We start from the raw sequence: 20,274 nt of genomic DNA on the forward strand, positions 1-20,274 counted from the left end.
GACTTGTGTTTTACTGACCGGATTTTATACAAGAAAATAGTTGCTCACTTGGTCAATGCCTTGGCCTGGTATCTGTTCCGTAGCATGTATAGCTTTGCTTTATCCAAAACAGACTGACCAACTGCCTACAGAACATCACCTTTGACCTTGAGTCTCTAAAAGGAACTGTTACCCCAAATATAGCCAGGCCGTACATGCCAGGGCACTACAGAGTTCCTGAAAGAGACAATCTTAAACTCAGCAGTTTCACACTGCTAAATATCAAGATAACTGTCAGTTTCAAAATCTGTATGTATGTTTATATACAGTATATGTACATGTCCACTGAGTATACCAAACATTAGGAGCACTTTTATATTATTGAGTTGCCTTTCGCCCTCAGAACAGCCTCGATTCGTCGGGGCACGTCTCCACAAGGTGTCAAAAGCGTTCCACAGGGATGCGGGCCCATGTTGGCTGGATGTCATTTGTGTGGTGGACCATTCTTGATACAGACGGGAAACAGTTGAGCTTGAAAAGCTAAGCAGTGTCGCAGTACTTGACACAAACCGGTGCACCTGTCACCTACTACCATACCCCGTTCAAAGGTGCTTACATTCACCCTCCGACTGGCACATACACAGTCAATGTCTCAAGGTTTAAAAATCCTTCTTTAACCTGCCCCCCCCCTTCATCTACACTGATTGAAGTGGATTTAACAGGTGACATCAATAAGGGATCATAGCTTTCATCTGGATTCACCTGGTCAGTCTGTGTCATGGAAAGAGTTCTTCATGTTGTGTATGCTCAATCTATGTATTCTCTCTTGGGGCAATAGAGTTTCCCCTCAGCACCCATCATTATTAGCATGAGCTGATCTCTTTCCACATTAGTGTTCTGCCACTGGGTGCTATATGTACATCAAGACCTGAGCTCTATTCAGATGCCAGCTCTCAGAAGTCCCCCCCTGTGTGCTCGTGTGTGTTTACATGTCTCTGGACACTGGGTCTGATAGTGCTCTTATGAGGGAATCATTCTACTTCATTTGATAACCAGATGTCCCTCAATTTAGCATGTTAGGTCGAGGTGATTATAGAGGGGATTGGGGGTATAAATTGGGTATCAGGGGATTCTGAGTGCAATTACCGGTAACCCACCCACTCCCATATCTTTACCGCACTCTCTTTCTCTCTCCCCCAGCCACCTCCCTCTCTCTTTCTCAACAGCTGCCCTGAGTGAGTCAGTTCTAACTCCCGGGACAAAGTCAGAGACGGGCCGCTCTTGGTGTCAGGTGTCAGCACACACTAGCTGTGGAGTGACAACATGGCTTAGAAATAGCAGCAGGGCTTCTATAAAGGAGATAGACAGACGGGTCCCAGACACAAACATCAGAGACCACCAGACCATCACCATCACCACAGAGGCAAGAGAGAGGAGAGAGCTGCCTGAACCGTCACAGATTACTTTGGCTATCAACTACAGACAGACAGATAGTCCAGAGAGAAGAACACCGAACACAGAGATACCAAGACAGACAGAGAGAGGAGTCTGAGAAACTAACGGAGGTGATAAATCCGAGATAAGGACAGAACTTCACCCACACGGGACCGTGATAATGCAGGTGTGTACCGTTATTGAGAAGCGTGCTGGGGCCGTGGTGGGAGCTGAGCTGGCCTGCAGCGTACGGGAGGAGAACCAGGCTCAGAGGGAGAGCTACAAAGCTGACTGGAACAGTGTTAACATGAAGACCCGGGCCATGGACAGGTGAGACCCAGCCTTTGGACAAACTGTATTAATTTCTTCTGGTAGATGTAACATATTGAACAACATTAAGTCATTTCTTCTTCTATAAAATCTTTGATATCAATAAAGCTAGATGTCCTCCTATATTACCTTGTGAGTCATCATACTCAAGACTAGACTACTGTATCATTTATCTGAGTTATAATAACTGTCAGGCTAATCTATCAGCTGACTGTAAAATGCAATGATTTTCATTTTGCTGGTAGGATTCTCAGCTTGATACTGAGAGAGATTAGAGTTTGAAAATCACTGAGCAATGTCCAACTGTTCATTCCTAACTGTGTCGGTCTCGTCTCTCCACAGGCAGACAATGAACATGAACGATGACTCTCGTCGGGAGACCTACACTCGTCGGTGGGAGGCTCGCTCTCTGGCCCAGGCCTGTCCCTCAGGGGTGTACAGAGTGGGCACCGTGGAGAGGGGTGTGAGGGAGCACCAGCTCCTGCCCAAGAGGAACACCCTGCCGCTGCCCATCTTCACCCCTGCACAGCTGGGCATCCGGCTGGGCCGCGGAGCACCACACACCCAGGAGGACCTCCGTCCCTTCCCCATCCCCGACGGTGCCTGCCCTGGCAAGAGGGCCGTGGTCGAGATCACACAGGACCTGCCCCCCGCCAAGCCACTCAGGATGGAGTTTGCCAAGGCGCCCAAAGCACTGGGCCGCTCCGTGTCACAGGAGGTCCAGAGAGGGTGAAGGAAGAGGAGAGGAAGAGGAAGAATGGATGTTAGGGAGAAAGGTTCCTTGTGGGGCTCAGCCCATCAGATAACAGCATGGAGGAATGTATAAAGATTTATTCCTAGTGACATGTATTCCATCCCTATTCCCTAGTAGAGCCGTCCTACAGTGCATACCTTTCCTGTTTCATTACTGTAGGTATTGCATGTCCAATGTCGTACTGTTTGTTATACAAGGTATTATTCGCTTAGAGATCTGATGGCATCTTTTGATTGACAGAAAGGCAGACAAATGCTCTGTTCTTTCAGCTGTGCCATCAACTAATCTCCCTGCTGACTGGAAAAGACCAGACTGTCCTTGTCACGTCTACACACTGAATGAACTGCCCCTGCCCCCCTGCCTGGCTAAAGCCAGCTGTGGATAAGCCACACAGCATTGTATGGCATTCTGACCGCATTGTATGCAGTGGTACATTCTACCCCACTTGTCATGTTATGGCAATGACACCTCACAGTATTGAGACAGCAGGACGTTTTATATGCTCAACCAAAGTGTGCATGAGGATGTATTTATTAATGCGTTCATGTGGAATGACCGCGCACAGATGAGGGAGGTGAAGGAAGGGAAATATGAAGATATCAAAGACGCTTCAAAAGGGACAGAGTGGGAGAGAGCAGAAAATAATTGGAACTGTAGAGAGGAAATGAACAAGGAAGTGGGCAGGGAGGAAGGGGTGGGCTCAACATACCTTGGCATCCATCCCTCTTCTTTTGTAAGAATGGAGAGCTGGTGAGCCTCCAGACCTTCAGAAGTCCTTGACACTCTAATCCTGGGTGAGAGGACAGAACGGTACAACACGATCCCACACTGGGAACCCAGACAAAGGAGCCCCCTGGGCACAGACTTCGATTCAACATCTATTCCACGTCGGTTCAATGTCTTTTCATTGAAATGATGTGGAAACAACGTTGATTCAACCAGTGTGTGCCCAGTGGGAGGTGTGTGTGAGCTGACAATTCATGACTCAAGTCATTGATATAGACTGACTACCTGTATGATCAAGACTTATTGTCTATATTTTAACAAAGTGTAATTTGACCGTGTATGAGCTGATCGGCCCACCTAGCTGTGTGTTAATGTTGACATCTGATGTATCTGGTAGAGTTAGTGAACAGATCATACAGAATGATGTGTCTCTACTGTTGTTGAGGAAAGTGGGGTAAGTTGAGCCATTTCTTACATTCAGCATCACTCTGTCAAGGGAAATATAGTATTCTTTCTAACAAAGATATCTACATGTATTTCAGGATGTTGTGTATCCCTGGAAATAAACAGAATTCATGTAAACATTATAGTTTTGAAAGCATAGTTTGTCTCTTGGCACAACTTAGTTGAGCTGGGGGCCGGGTAAGTTAACTTAAGCCGTCTACAAATTTCTGTACTGAATGAAATATTACCACTACCTGTTTCCCAAATACAATTCAACACCATCACAATCACTTTTTTGTCTTGTAATAATTTTAAGCATCTTTTAACACTTGTCATTGGCTCAGCTTACCCCATGGCCATTGGCTCAGCTTACCCCATGGCCATTGGCTCAGCTTACCCCATGGCCATTGGCTCAGCTTACCCCATGGCCATTGGCTCAGCTTACCCCATGGCCATTGGCTCAGCTTACCCCATGGCCATTTGTACCCCATGGCCATTGGCTCAGCTTACCCCATGGCCATTGGCTCAGCTTACCCCATGGCCATTGGCTCAGCTTACCCCATGGCCATTGGCTCACCCATGGCCTTACCCCATGGCCATTGGCTCAACTTACCCCATGGCCATTGGCTCTTACCCCATGGCCATTGGGCTTACCCCATGGCCATTGGCTCAGCTTACCCCAAGGCCATTGGCTCAACTTACCCCATGGCCATTGGCTCAGCTTACCCCATGGCCATTGGCTCAGCTTACCCCATGGCCATTGGCTCAGCTTACCCCAAGGCCATTGGCTCAACTTACCCCAAGGCAAACATTTTGACAATATCAGCCCACACAGTTACAGGATGCACTTACATGCTAGGTTTAGGACCTCATGTTGAAGCTTATAGAGACCCCACATTATGTATAGAACGATCTTTTATAGACTCCATGAAATGATGACCTCTTCCTAAATATTTAGTCAAATTATTAATTTTGTGTATGGTTTCCAAGAAACAGCTAACCCCTTTGGCTCAACTTATCCCCCTCTCCACCACTATCTGTTTTCATGTGTTGTGCTCAAAATGTTTTTAGAATTATTTTTGTATAATAAAATCTGAAGTGCTTTTCACTTTTCTTCTGTGTGTTGACCTGTCTTAATAAAAAAAGTTGAGTACAACCATCACACACACACACACACACACACACACACACACACACACACACACACACACACACACACACACACACACACACACACACACACACACACACACACACACACACACACACACACACACACACACACACAGAGAGAGAGAGAGTAAATGGGGAGTGGTGATGATAGATGAATCCACGCCTGACTGATTATCAGCTGTAAACAACATGGCTGACTCATGATCCTGCACCTACTGGCTTCAGTTCAGGCAGCAACAGCTGGAGTGGGTTAGACAATTCAACATACAGCTTTATTACTGCGGTAGAATAAATATGGTCAAGCTCTGGACTAAGGAGAGTACAGATGTAAGATCTTCATTTTAGCAAGTTTGTTAAAGCAGGAAAATAGTCCTGCAGTAACAAGAAATGTGAATTATTATGTTGATTATAATTAATGGACATTTTTGTAGGGGCTTCTATATTTTTTCGCAAGGAAAATCAAGTCTGAAATTTCAAAGTGGAAATTAAAAACTTCAGAAGATTTCTCAAACTTCAAATACACTACAAGTTTTACATTTCCTGAAAGTTCCCCTGCAACAGGGTGATACAATTGGTGCCTAACATCTTACCGTAAAGATGGAAACTTGTAGACTGACTGAGCTGGACATCTTTCATCTCTTTCTCTTTACTTTTCCCAAATTTTTGTTACGTTACAGCCTCATAATAAAATGTGTTAAATTGTTTCCCCCCCTCATCAATGTACACACAATACCCCATAATGAAAAAGCAAGAACATGTTTTTAGAAATATTTTAGAAATATTACATTTACATTACATAAGTATTAAGACCCTTTATTCAGTACTTTGTTGAAGCCACTTTGGCAGTGATTACAGCCTTGAGTCTTCTTGGGTATGACGCTACAAGCTTAGCATACCTGCATTCAGAAACTTGTCCCGAAGTCATTCCTGCGTTGTCTTGGCTGTGTGCTTAGAGTCGTTGTACTGTTGGAAGGTGAACCTTCACCCCAGTCTGAGGTCCTGAGAGCTCTGGAGCAGGTTTTCATCAAGAATCTCTCTGTACTTTGCTCCGTTTATCTTTCCCTCGATCCTGACTAGTCTCCCAGTCCCTGCCGCTGAAAAACACCCTCACAGCATGATGCTGCCACCACCATGCTTCACCGTAGGGAGGGTGCCAGGTTTCCTCCAGACGTGACGCTTGGCATTCAGTCCAAAGAGTTCAATTTTGGTTTCATCAGACCGGAGAATCTTGTTTCTCATGGTCTGAGAGTCCTTTAGATACCTTTTGGCAAACTTCAAGCGGGCTGTCATGTGCCTTTTACTGAGGAGTGGCTTCCGTCTGGCCACTCTACCATAAAGGCCTGATTGGTGGAGTGCTGCAGAGATGGTTGTCCTTCTAGAAGGTTCTCCCATCTCCACAGAGGAACTCTCTAGCTCTGTCAGAGTGACCATCAGGTTCTTGGTCACCTCCCTGACTAAGGCCCTTCTCCCCCGATTGCTCAGTTTGGCCCAGGTGGACAGCTAGGAAGAGTCTTGGTGGCTCTAAACTTCTTCCATTTAAGAATGATGGAGGCCACTGTCTTCCTGAGGACCTTTAATGCTGCAGAAACGTTTTGGTAACATTCCCCAGATCTGTGCCTCAACATAATCCTGTCTCGGAGCTTTATGGACAATTCCTTCGACCTCATGGCTTGGTTTTTGCTCTAACATGCACTGTCAACTGTGGGACATTATATAGACAGGTGTGTGCTTTTCTAAATCATGTCCAATCAATGGAATATACTACAGGTGGACTCCAAGTTGTAGAAACATCTCAAGGATGCTCAAAGGAAACAGGATGCACCTGATCTCAATTTCAAGTCTCATAGCAAAGGGTCTGAATACTTATGTAAAGAAGGTATTTCTGTTTTTTATTTGTCCCTGTCATCTCTCTTTATTGCGTTTCCCCCAGTAGGCTAATATCTCTACCGGCTCTCTGCCCAGGACACACTGTTCCAGTCTCGACCCACAAACTGTGACCTCTCTACTACTTTCTCTCCCCTGTCCCTTCATGTTTACTCTCCTTCCAACTCACAATTTCTCCAACTGGGATTGTTCATTTTCTCCCACTTCCATTTCTTTTGGTCTTTCTCTCCATCTGTCCCTCTCTATCCTTTTCAGCCCACCCCTTGTTTCTCTGTTATGGGGTCTAGTATGGCTCTGTGTAGGGGTCTAGGTATTATTAGCAGGGTAAACATTGCTATCACTGGAGAGACAGAGCCAGAGAGACAGCCGTATCTGCCTGTTCTTCTCCTCTGAGCTCTTAATCCCTCACTTTTTAATCAGAGCTTTGGTTCATCTGGTCTGCTTCATTTCCCCCATATCTAGAATATTACCCCCCTCGACCCCCCCCCCTAAACCCTATCTGCCACAGCCACACCCCAAACAGGCCGAGACAGAATCCACCATAGACGCAGCCAAGTCATGAAACTCCCCTCCAGTAGCCAAGGAATGTCAGTTGACACGGAGAGTGAAGTTCATGTGGAAAATCTCAACACAACACAGACTCCCCCAAGTCTCAGTCCATCAGATAGCCCTCATCCCATATCTCCTACTCCAGCCACTAAATGTGCATGCATTCTAGCACAGATATCAATATTGTGTAACTCTAACTTGATTGAATTGATCCATCCATCCATTTTGTGAATTACCAGTATGTGCTGTATCGTCTGCCATTACAAGACCGACCCCATATTTCCTTGTATTTTTCATCACTTTCAGGGTTCATGGAGTCAGTTTGCTTTTGATCTCCTGCCTTCTAACCCCCTGTGGACTCATCACATTACATTTAAACCCCCAGGGGGTCATGGGAGGTAGTACTGTGGTGAAGTACGGTAGAATGAAGAGTCACTGTGAACGCCTGTCCAAACATGTGTTCTATTCTCTTCTGACCTATCAATAGGCTCTCAAAAGCACTTATGTCACACCCTGATCTATTTCACCTGTCTTGTGCTTATCCCCACCTCCATTTGTCCCTAATATCTCCTGTGTATTTACTGTGTACCTGCGTTTTCTTTTTGACTTTTGCCAGTTCGTCTTGTCCAGTCATGTCCTACCAGTGTTTTTTCCCCCAATTTTTGAGTTTCCATAGTTGCTGTTTTCTAGTCCTCCTGGTTTTTCCAACATCTTCGGACTACTAAACAGCTATTGATTTAGAACAATGGAGATACCACAAGTCGAAAAGAAAACAGGAGCTGCCTCCAATATTGCAGCACCATTTCAACTTCATCTTCTAATCCCATATGCTTAGTCTAATATAGTGGCAACTAAAATATACCAAAAAAACGATTTAGTTCAATCAATGTAAGCTAAATATGATGTGGCTGTCCATGGCACTGATTTCTGTGTGTGCATGCAAGTAGAAAAACACATGTTGACTGACCCTACTTGTAGAGAAACGCCATTGCCATCCTCCTCTTTCATGTTGCCTAAATAGTCTGACTGTCATACAGTACACACTTTTAGTTTTTATTGTCATAGGCTACCTGTCTAAAATGCTTGCTTGATAGCCTAACTTCCTTTCATAGACAACGATGCGCCAGGCCATCTAGTTAACATGAGCATACTACATCTAGCTACATGTTGAACTTCCATCCTCTCAGGCCAGGGGCACAATGTATGAATTTATGGTTGGATCAGAATCGCCATTATAATCATTGGCCAGTATGGAGAATTAAGTAAAACCACAAGTCCAAATTCCTATCTCCATCCATGGCTGATTTAGGAAAGGCTGATTTAAGCTAGCTAGCTAACCACCGGAGGACATTGACATAGAGAGAAGCAACAAATCATGTTTTTTTCTGTCAATGACGTTTGGTTTCTGATGTGATGTGATTGGTGTGAAGCCAAATCCGAACTGGCTTCCTTCGACACTTTTTTGGGGGTGAGTCAGGACCATCTTTTTCTTCTTCTTTGGTATCATGGTATTTGCACATTTTGTTTGTGCATGCTGCCACCTACTGTGTTCAATCGCGTTCCATTTGTGATACAAAAATAAAAAGGAAGGGGGGAAAAATAGAAAATTGCACAACCAACCAACCCTACACATATACCACTATTTCATACAAGTTAAAAACCTCAGAACATCTTATAACTCTTCTGCAGTAAAATCTCATACACCCAGGTACTTCCCTGCAGCCTGGGAGGACGGGACAACACCACTCAACACCCCTGTAACTCTTCTGACGTCAGATCTCGTATACCCAAATACTTCTCTGCAGCTGCCACCACAACATCTATTTTCTGTGATTTACTTCCCTCACCCTTGACCCATCCTCCTCTACTTTCTTCACTGCCACAGCATACGACACCTTCTGCGCTACTCTGATTCTGGCCACTTCAACCTGCCTCTATCGCACCGGACACTTTCGATCCCCAGCACTGATCTTTACCCAAGTTGCATGACACTGAGAGCCTGCTCCCTCTGGTCAGAAGAAACACAAACAAATATCAGAAGCCCACTACAGATTACCTTCACTGATTCAACTGCACCCAACTCCTTTCTCAATCACCCTGAAACCACAAATGGAACCGCCAAAAGGCAAGGATGTCACTCCTACTGGACCAGATTCATCTTTATCTATTGATGCCAGGCTCGGGTTCCGAGCTCTTCACCACACCTTCCACCTCACTTAACTCGCCCTCATTCACTTCCATTTTACCTCTAGAACTCGATCTGGCTCACGGCTCACTCTGTTTGCACTTGACACCAAGCTTCTTCGAAACCCCATGTCCATGTTTAGCGCCATCTTCCTCAGATTCAAATTCAACATCTGCTTTCCTCATTCTCTTCAACCTCTTCATCCTCCTTTTCCACCTTCATTCCTCCTCAGAAACTCATCTTTATATGTCTCCCTGTTCCAAAATTCCTGGTTCACGATTCCTCCTACAACGGTTTACAAATATTTGCTAATGTTATCAATGTTGCCTCTGTTGCGTCAGGACAGCTGAGCTCACTCAGTTTAGCTCAACACTTATTGGCTATTATTATTATTTTTAAATATCAAGGGAGGCAAAATGCTCTCTAGCTTCCCTTGCTACGGGCAACAACCATGTCATACTCTTTTTGAACAAACAGCATCAGATAGATGAGCTACACATACTTGAGATAAAGGGGCTCTGTTTTGTTTGCTCTCTCCACTGAGAAATATTTTTTATTTAACAAATTCTTATTTACAATGACGGCCTAGTGGGTTAACGGCCTTGTTCAGGGGCAAAATGACAGATTTTTACCTTGTCAGCTCAGGGATTTGATCTAGCAACCTTTCAGTTAATGGCCCAACACTCTTACCACTAGGCTATCTGCTGCCCCAAAACTCAGTGTCTTGCTAATTTTTTCTTGTTACATTTTTGGGGGAAGCACAGGGGCCCTCTCAGATTTGTCCTGTTTAATAAAACATGTATAATTTGTTGTTCATTTTGCTGTTGTTTCTCTGTGCCCCCTAGCAATTTGATGAAGCTTGCTTTAGCTAGCCCAGATAGTTATGAGGTTGGGAGATTAGGAACCTAACTACCAAAAAGGCAATTCAGGCTATCAAGTTAGAGTAGCTAGCTTGTCTAACTGTCTCAGCTGGCATGCCGGTTGGTACAGTTTAGAAAAGCAAATGAAATGTACTGAATAAATCACATTCCTTTCCAGATTTTAGTAGAGATGCAGAGAACCATATTTAGTTTCTTTAAAAAGAATAACAACTAGACTGGAGGATACAGAAAAGCTCAAGGAGTATGCTTGGATATGCAGAAAAATATACAGATTTTTGACATACACTAAATATACAGAAGTATGTTGACACCCCTTCAAATGAGTGGATTCTGCTATTTCAGCCACACCCATTGAAATCTCCATATACAAACATTGGCAGTAGAATGCCACCTTTCCAACAAGTCAGTATGCAAATTTCGGCCGTGCTAGAGCTACCCCGGTCAATCGTAAGTGCTGGTATTGTGAAGTGGAAATATCTAGGAGCAACAACGGCTCAGCCACAGAACGGGACCACTGAGGGTGGAGGGTGGAGCTGGGACTGGGAATAGTCAAATGAGCTGAGAGCTGACATGGTCATGGTACTGAAGCGTGTAGAGCGTAGAAATTGTCTGTCCTTAGTTGCAACACTCACTTCTGAGTTCCAAACTGCATCTGGGGGCAATGTCAGCACAAGAACTGTTCATTGAGAGCTTCACAAAATGGGTTTCCATGGCCGAGCAGCCGCACACAAGCCTAAGATCACCATACGCAATGCCAAGCGTTTGCTGGAGTGGTGTAAAGCTCGCCGCCATTCCTGTTTCAGCATGACAATGCCCCCGTGCACAAAGCGAGGTCTGTACAGAAATGGTTTGTCGAGATCGGTGTGGAAGAATTTGACTGACATGCACAGAGCCCTGACCTCAACCCCACTGAACACCTTTGGAATAAATTGGAATGCTGACTGCGAGACAGGCCTAATCACCCAACATCAGTGCCCGACCTCACTAATGCTCTTGTGGCTGAATGGAAGCAAGTCCCTGCAGCAATGTTCCAACATCCAGTAGAAAGCCTTCCCAGAAGAGTGGAGGCTGCTATAGAAGCAAAGGGGGGACCAACATCATATTAATGCTCATGATTTTGGAATGAGATGTTCAACGAACAGATGTCCACATACTTTCAGTCATGTAGTGTATATATGAACTTGTCAGATACTCACTGAAATAACAAGTGACATGCTGATAGACATGCCGGTAGACATGGATATAAACGAGCGGCTTGACATTTATTGTCATGAATCTTGCCCTGGAGGCAAAACTGAGCGATTTCTGCTAGATGAGCCAGTTGCTAAGTACAAATTGGCTATATCATTAACATGTAGGGTATGAATACAAAAATTATTATTTTATGATTAGGGTTAGGCATTAGGGTCAGCAGTGTGGTTAATGTTAAGGTTCGGGTTAGAGTTCAAATCTGATTTTATGACTTTGCGGCTGTGTTAGCTAGTGACCTCTCTGCAGCGTTGCCTCCAGGTCAAGATTCATGACAATAAATGCCAACCTGCTGTGAACTAACTCACACACGCTCATAGAAAAGCACCCTCTGACTTTGTCATGACAAAGATGATGCTGCCTCCTGCTGGGTGTTTCATGTAATGGATGTAGGAATAAGCCCCAAAACTGCTATAATATTGGATAAAATATGCCATTTAGCAGACATATATCCAAACTGACTTACAGTCATACCCTTTATGTATGGATGGTGTCAGGATCCAAACCCACAGCCCTAGTGTTAAAAGTGCCATGCTCTACCAACAGAGCTACAGTAGAGTCTGGAAGTGAGCTTAAAAACATTAAACAATGCTGAACGATGATCTTGGCCTTTTCTTTACTTGAAATAACATGTAAAGGAACAACAATCTAAAAAGACCCACGTTAAAAGGTGTAAAAGAAAACAACAGAAATGCGATGAGCATTCTACGACTTCTGCAAGATACACAAACATGATACCATGAATATCTACTATAAAGAACAAAACTGCCGTGCCTCTGAAATGTATTTCTGTTTACTATGAGTTTAGAAGGACTCTATCTTATAACAATAAGGCTAATGATGAATGGGTGCTGTAGATTTCTGCTCTTGATGTCACTGTCTTCTCTCCATAGCCTCATAGTAATCTACACATTCACGAGACAAAGAGAGACATGGAAAGCATCTGATGAACACGGTCTTCACAAGTGTTTAGTATTATCAGCCTCATTGTAACTCACAGTATCGCAATCACCAGCACTGTCAGCACCCTCATCAGCATCATTATGATCCTCCACCAACCAGCATCACAGAACTCTCACATCATCTAACAGAGGGTGCTAATGGGATGTTAGATCCATAGAATTAGGAATTAGTAGTAGTGGTAATTTAATAAGTCATCTATGGTTAGATCCAATATGTTAGAAGAATGTTACGCAGCCCCTTACATGCCCAATAAGGGCTTTGAGACTTCCCATCCCCCAGCTCAATGTTCTGTATGTACAGTACCACAGATTATTGAGTCATTCTATTTCTATGGTAACTCCCTCCTATTGTTTTATCTGGTGTTCTGCTATGGACACCCATGTGTTAACGTTAGTGCTGCGATATGTGTTGTACAGATTTACAGCAGAGATGTACAGAGTGTTCCAGTTGTGTACCTGTTGCTGGAGGGACGTCAGCCCCCACAGTCCTGGTAGCGCTGGGTGGGGGAGGAGGTGGGACCGCCCTCCTGGATGACATCACATATGCATATCATTGTTATCTCTGGCCCACATTGTTTCACAACATCAGTCTATGTACGTGTGGGTACAGTAGGGGTTATGAATGGGGTTGTGTTGGGATTCACCTGATGGTGTCTTTGTGTGGGTAGGGTGCTAGCCTAGGGGTTCAGCAGTGTTGTGGTAGACCAGGCTAGGGTGAGGCTGGGGTGGAGGCAACCAGGTTGGGTAGGCCAGGTAGGCCGGGGTAGTCTGGTAATGGTACACCTCTGGATCCTCCTCCTCCTGCAGTATGTAACCCTTATTTAACTAGGCAAGTCAGTTAAGAACAAATTCTTATTTACAATCACGGCCTACCCCAGCCAAACCCTCCCCTAACCTGGACGACGCTGAGCCAATTGTGCGCCGCCCTATGGGACTTCCGATCATGGCCGGTTGTGATACAGCCCGGGATCAAACCAGGGTTTGACGCATCTAGCACTGAGATGCTGTGCCTTAGAGCGCTGCACCACTCGGGAGCTGTAAAATCCCTTGGGGACAGCTGGCCTGGAGGGGAGGATAAAAACAGCCTATTCAGAGACAGCATGTGTCAAATAGCACCATATTCCCTAGTAGTGCACTATATAGTGAATAGGGTGCCATTTGGGGCTCATTCTCACTCTCCACTGCAATGGGTTGGATGACATAGTGCTTATGGAGCCTCAACACAACCACTAAACTGACTAGGAGCAGTGTGACCCAAAACAGACTCCAAAAATAACTTTTAGGTGCATTAGCTAATGTGAGGAGCCACTCTGACCTCGGTCTGTTTACTTTTCCAGATTGTCATATCAGATTAAGTATGTCTCTACCTACTGAAACACGTGTTTTCAGATGAATAATGTAAGATGAGTGTGCTGCACACAGACAGGCTGGATGATAAGTTGGCACATATGATTAACAGTAAATGTACTTCAGGGGTGGAGGGTGGGGTTGGGGCTGGGAATAGCCAAATGACTGAACCTCAGAGGTAAACGGAGGGTGGAGCTGGGGCTGGGAATAACCAAATGACTGAACCTCAGAGGTAGACGGAGGGTGGAGCTGGGGCTGGGAATAACCAAATGACTGAACCTCAGAGGTAGACGGAGGGTGGAGCTGGGGCTGGGAATAACCAAATGAGCTGAGGGCTGACATGGTCATGTTGTTCATGATGACCTGGTGCATCTGGGTATTCTGGATCATCATCAGCTCCACCAGGTCTGAAGAATAGCAGAGAGCAACGCACACACACACACACACACACACACACACACACACACACACACACACACACACACACACACACACACACACACACACACACACACACACACACACACACACACACACACACACACACACACACACACACACACACACACACACCTGCATGGAAGCTAAATTCTTCTATATGCCTGTTGTGCTGTCCTTTATCCTTCAAGTGACAATCAACCCATTTCAACCCGCATGGTGTCCAATCACAAGTTATAAATCAGATCTACCATCCTAAATGTTTTATCACCTCCATTCCTCAATCTCTGTCTGACATCCTTCCAACAATAGGAAAATACAGATTTTGCCCGCTGGCTGCTTGACAGGGTACTCTGGCGACAGCCTGATGCAACATTTAGCAAAATGACACTACATTATACAACTCTGACAAAACGAGAGGATTCCGAACTACTCAATATCAGAAATAATGCCAATACTGAAATGACCCTCAAGTGAGTTGAAAGTAAGAGGAGCAGAAAGGTCTGTCAGAGCAAACAATCACTGCCCCGGCCTGAGCGACCAACAGACAGACAAGGATGAGGCTAGAGGTGGAGAAGGAGTGCTATAAAGAACATGACTGCAATTATAGATGCTTGAGCTCTGGCCCTTAGGTCCAACTGGCACCTGCAGTGACCTTCACAAACACAGAAATCAATCCACACAGAGAACGAGTGAGGCGAGCTCTGTCTGAAATGGGATCTTGACAGCCTGCCTGCCATACGCACCCTGCTTGACATGTGCTGGCCCGGTGGAAGGAGTGGGAGATGACGTGGCAACAGGGAGCTGCTGTAGGATGGTGGTGGGCTGCTGGGAAGCCTGGGAAGGAGACACGAGCCTGTAATGAGGATCTCTTTCTGGAGGCATATAGCCAGGGAGAATATCTATCTCCCATATCTAATACTGCCATGGATGAACTACTGTTGAGAGGCAGGCAATATCATCCCACTCACTCAACACAGTTAACAGTAGCAATGCGTGATAAAACATCCAATTAAAAACTATAAAAGTAGTGAGCCTGAGATATGCATCAAGAAGATAGGACTCATCAAGCCATTAAGACAATACTCAAATAGCAGCTGTTGTAGGCTAAATATGCCTCCCTTGATGATGCTGAGCGTGATGTCAATGGCATGTAGAGAGCCAACTTTCTCTGTAAATGAGTGTGGGTGTTCAATATCACATAGAATTACAGCTTCTATGATATGCCAAGTATACAGATCAACTGTATTTTTTGCTATATAAAAAAATCCATGTTGGCCACACTTACAGGCTGTTGATTTATCTGCACATTCTCTGTGTCCTGGTTCCACTGCTGAAACTGTGGGTAAGTATCATCTGTCCATGCCATTGAGTTTCATATGTCGGTAAGAATAGAGCTGTAAACAGTAACTGAAGATAAACCTTGTTTTGATGCAACCCAAGCTTGGAATATACGCACAAGTTGGGCTGCCAAGGCGTCAAAAGCGCAAACAACAATAGCGAGAAATATGCGCAGGTTGTTGAGCACATATAAGCTGGTGCATCACTCACTGTAATGATTATGCTGCTATGAGATATTTAAACTAGGACTAATTAGTCAGTCTCTCTATCACATGTATTTTCTTACCATTTAGGCCTATCTGGTGTAACTGACTTTTTAAAAGTTTCTTAAAGAGCAAATGAGATGGTCACACTTGAATTGATTTTGACAGTTGTGGCACACAAAGGTAGCCTTCTTCCATGCAGCTAAGTGAGTGAATTCCTAAAAGTAGCCTATAATTGGGATTTCCCGCCCCTAGACAATGAGCCTGGCAAGTCCATATGGTCACATGCATCAACGTTGACGGAAGGGGCTGGGAACAGGTGGCCCGCCGCGTAGGTCTCTCACTCTAAATTGAGTGGGCTAAGTATTGGACACCTGGGATAGGCCTGGACCAGCTCGCTTTCACTTCACAGACCACTAATTACGGCTTCCATTTGAGGAGTTTTTCACTCCGACTGCCGCTATCTCCGCTCTCCTCCTCAGTGTCTCTCTCTCCACTCCTTCCCTTCTCCTATATGCTGTCACTGTTTCCCACGCCGATCCCATCCGCCCCCCCACCGCAGCATTTCAAACGGTGTAATTAATCAATGTGTGCGCCATCTCGGAATGATCGCCTCTATTTTTAAAAAGCCCAGTCACCAGGGCCATTTCTAGCATTTTTGTGGCCCTATGTGAGATGTGATTGTGGGGCCCCACTACCTCGTGGACAAACCATTTTAGTGGCCCCGCTCTTGGCAGAGGAGAGGAATAATCGCAGCTTTAAATTGAATATCCTCCAATTCTCCAAAAATGTGCCATGAGGCATAAAGAAATTCTTGCAGTTCTACAGATTTTGTCATGGGATGGAGAGAAAATGTTGCCATTTTAAAGCTAATTTCCTGTAATTCTGAGTGATAGAGACTAATAAAATCAATGGGCGCCCCCTGGAGGTCAGGACCCCTGGACACCAGGGTTGGGCTCAATTCAAATTGAAGGAAGTCACTACACTTTTGAAATAAATAGCTTCTACTTTGAGTTTATTGAGAAGTTGTGGGAATAAATAAATATTTTTAGATTATTGAATTGTGATTTTAGTTTACTTCCTAAATTGACTGCTGGGCATGTGTCTTGTGATTTGGCCATGACTACTACAAGGTTAACATCGCTAGAAACTTACCTAGCAATCTATAAAACATTAGCTGACATGGGCTAATTGAGTGACTGTCAACGACTGACATAGAGTAAAACTGTTAATGGGTCTTTCTATAAACTGGGGTACCAGTGAGCATTTCTTGTAGTGGACAAGTGTTTGGAGCTGTTACAAAGTCATTAATAACAATTCCCTTCTTTTTTCAAGTGACCACATTAAGATATAAATGGGGAACATAGATACATTCAATAGAATTAATGAGTTGAATGAAAACCGATGTTTAAAACCCTTTCTCATGCCTGGAGTCTTTACAGATTTGGCAAAAATCGGGTGACATGAAAAAAAAACATTGACCTTGATCCTGTGAAATTTCTGGATATTGCTGTCAGACTCTTTTTTTGTATGGATGTCTCAAAAGTGTACTGTAACCTTTTAGCATTTCGTATCTCCCTATCTTATGGTGTGAAAACAGTTTTATGGACACACATATTCAAAATAATGTATGTGATTGCAAAATTCATGCTTCAAACAGAAATAGTATATTTAATATTATTAATAAAACAAAAATAGACACTATCATTAATGAGGTTATTTAATAATTATGCATAATAGTTTTTTAATGTGCTTTTGCAGCCTGGTCTCATAGACTAGACGTAATCTAGTAAATGTAAATCCAGGACACTCAAATTAGTATGATACACTACATGGCCAAAAGTACGTGGACACTCCTCGAAATTAGTGGATTCAGCTATTTCAGCCACACCCGTCGCTGACAGGTGTATAAAATCGAGCACACAGCCATATATTTGTAACTGTAATTGCTGTTAACTATAAGTGCTGTTATTGTGAAGTGGAAACGTCTAGGTTGCAACACTCACTACCAAGTTCCAAACTGCCTCTGGAAACAACGTCAGCACAAGAACTGTTCATCGGGAGCTTCATGAAGTGGGTTTCCATGGCCGAGCAGCCACACACAAGCCTAAGATCACCATGCGCAATGCCAAACGTTAGCTGAAGCAGTGTAAAGCTCGCTACCATTGGACTCCAGAGCAGTGGAAACACATTCTGTGGAGTGATGAATAACGCTTCGCCATCTGGCAGTCCGATGGACAAATCTGGATGTGGCAGATGCCAGGAGAACGCTACCTGCCCCCATGCATAGTGCCAACTGTAAAGTTTGGTGAAAGAGGATTAATGGTCTGGGGCTGTTTTTCAAGGTTCAGGCTAGGCCCCTTAGTTTCAGTGAAGGGAAATGTTAACGCTACAGCATACAATGACATTCTAGACGATTCTGTGCTTCCAACTTTGTGGCAACAGTTTAGGGGAGGCCCTTTCTTGTTTCAGCATGACAATGCTCCCGCTTACAAAGCAAAATCCATACAGGTTTGTCGAGATTGGTGTGAAATAACATGACTGGCCTGCATAGGGCCCTGACCTCAACCCCATCAAACGCCTTTGGGATGATTTGGAACGCTGACTGCAAGCCAGGACTAATCGCCCAACATTGCCTGGCCTCACTAAGGGTCTTGTGGCTGAATGGAAGCAAGTCCCTGCAGCAATGTTCCAACATCTAGTGGAAAACCTTCCCAGAAGAGGGGCTGTTATAGCAGAAAAATGGGGGACCAATTCTATATTAATACCCATTATTTTGGAACGAGAAGTTCAACGATTAGGTGTCCACATACTTTTGGTCATGTAGTGCATTATATTACGTTTGGTATGGTTATGTTGCGGTGGATGGCTAGACGTTTAACACAAATGTCTCGCAACCCAAAGGTAGCGAGTTCAAATCTCATCATGGACAAATGTATAACATATTATACGTTTTGCAAATTCAAAACATATAATACGAATTATAATTCGTAACATATACTAAATGGGTTGTCTTGGATTTACGTACAGAATAATATGAAATGCTCTGAGACCAGGTTTGTGTTTGATTTCTGAATGACATCAAGTGATAAAGAGCTTATGTGATACTGCACTCAATTTAAAAACAACCAAAGTGAATTAATTAATATTGATCTGGAGGATTGACAGAACATTTTGGTGTCTATGTTGTTAAACATTCAAGGTAATTTGCCTATTTCATTGACAACATTAAAGCAAGATTCCTGAGGTAAGATTAAGGTCTATGTACATTTTGATCCTTGTTTTCTAAGGAGTAATGGGGAGCATGAAAAAATAGCATATAATTTGTTTTTGCATATAAAATCCAAAAATGACTTGATAATTCATTGATAAAATGTGGGTGGGGTTAAATATGGAATACCTGGTCAAGTGCACAACCAATACTTCCTGTTCTTTCAAAGTTGGAAGTCACCCTTCTGAATCCATTCTATGAATCTATGAATTAATTGATTAATAGCTGCTTATACTATGCAACAGTGCCAAGATAAGGTAAGGTCAATTTCTGCATAGGATTTAGTGTGTATTAACTTATTAATGAACTGCTGTTACTGGTAATGGTTCGCTGACTGATATATCCAAGTTACTTAACTAACCATTGCTAATCTTATTCAATTATGGCATACAGAGCAGAGCCCCAGCTGTTTTGAGCCCCCACTGTTGAGCAATTTAAAAAATATATATATTGGTTGTACATTGGTTGCATGTGTTTCACTCTAGCTCAGTGCTTTCTGTGGAGGTGGGGCAGCCAGCGGAAAATACGAAGAGTAGGGGTTGGTAATGTTCTCTAGTTTTGCTGTGATTGGCTCAGTGTTCTGTCACTCATGGGGACACTACCTCACCTCAAAATCTACGGAGAGAGCTCGGAAATTCAAGCCCATTGGGTGCTGCCATAGATTCACATTAGAAGTGTCCATCCAAGAAGGCTCAAGGTCATTGGCCACAGATTAAATGACGTCGAATGACATTATACCTACCGTAGCTTTGATTGGACTGATCATGTCAAGATCATACTTTCAAAATCTTAGCTAGTAAGCTAGACAAGCAGTCATCATCATGATCCAAGTCGATATTCTGCTGGCAAATCCTTTTCAATCCTTGTCATATGAAGAGACATTATAGATAAAAACGTATCAGTGCTCATCCTTCATTGCACATAAACATTACACAACATGTTGGAAATCGCAAAATCAGCAATGAGTGGTTTGGAAGGAATCAGTGGCTAACTGCAAGCGTAGAAAAGCAATCACTCGGCTGCTATTCAGTGGAGAGGGTGTGTGGTCCAAGTCTGGGTTTAAGGGTCTCTTTTCCAAGCTTAAAAAGATAAACATTCACATGCAACACCATGGACTAGAAAAGG

General features: G+C 43.9%; 2 protein-coding genes across 2 annotated transcripts; one reads left to right on the top strand and one right to left on the bottom strand.

The window, feature by feature from the left end:
• The first annotated feature begins 1,237 nt into the window (after positions 1-1,237).
• LOC135555742 (telethonin-like) lies at positions 1,238-3,957 on the top strand. Its single transcript, XM_064988437.1, has 2 exons — positions 1,238-1,743; positions 2,086-3,957. Exons 1-2 carry the CDS (start codon positions 1,595-1,597, stop codon positions 2,474-2,476), a joined length of 540 nt encoding a protein of 179 aa, XP_064844509.1. The 5' UTR covers positions 1,238-1,594; the 3' UTR covers positions 2,477-3,957.
• An 8,503-nt stretch (positions 3,958-12,460) lies between these two features.
• LOC135556812 (proline-rich protein 29-like) lies at positions 12,461-15,703 on the bottom strand. The gene is made up of 5 exons (XM_064990261.1): positions 15,617-15,703; positions 15,081-15,162; positions 14,018-14,303; positions 13,006-13,076; positions 12,461-12,492 (listed from the first exon to the last, which is right to left on the bottom strand). The coding sequence occupies exons 1-5, from the start codon at positions 15,701-15,703 to the stop codon at positions 12,461-12,463; spliced, it is 558 nt and encodes a 185-aa protein (XP_064846333.1).
• Between the last annotated feature and the right edge of the window lie 4,571 nt (positions 15,704-20,274).

This window comes from Oncorhynchus masou, chromosome 15 (genome assembly GCF_036934945.1).
Source record: "Oncorhynchus masou masou isolate Uvic2021 chromosome 15, UVic_Omas_1.1, whole genome shotgun sequence".
NCBI lineage: Eukaryota > Metazoa > Chordata > Actinopteri > Salmoniformes > Salmonidae > Oncorhynchus > Oncorhynchus masou.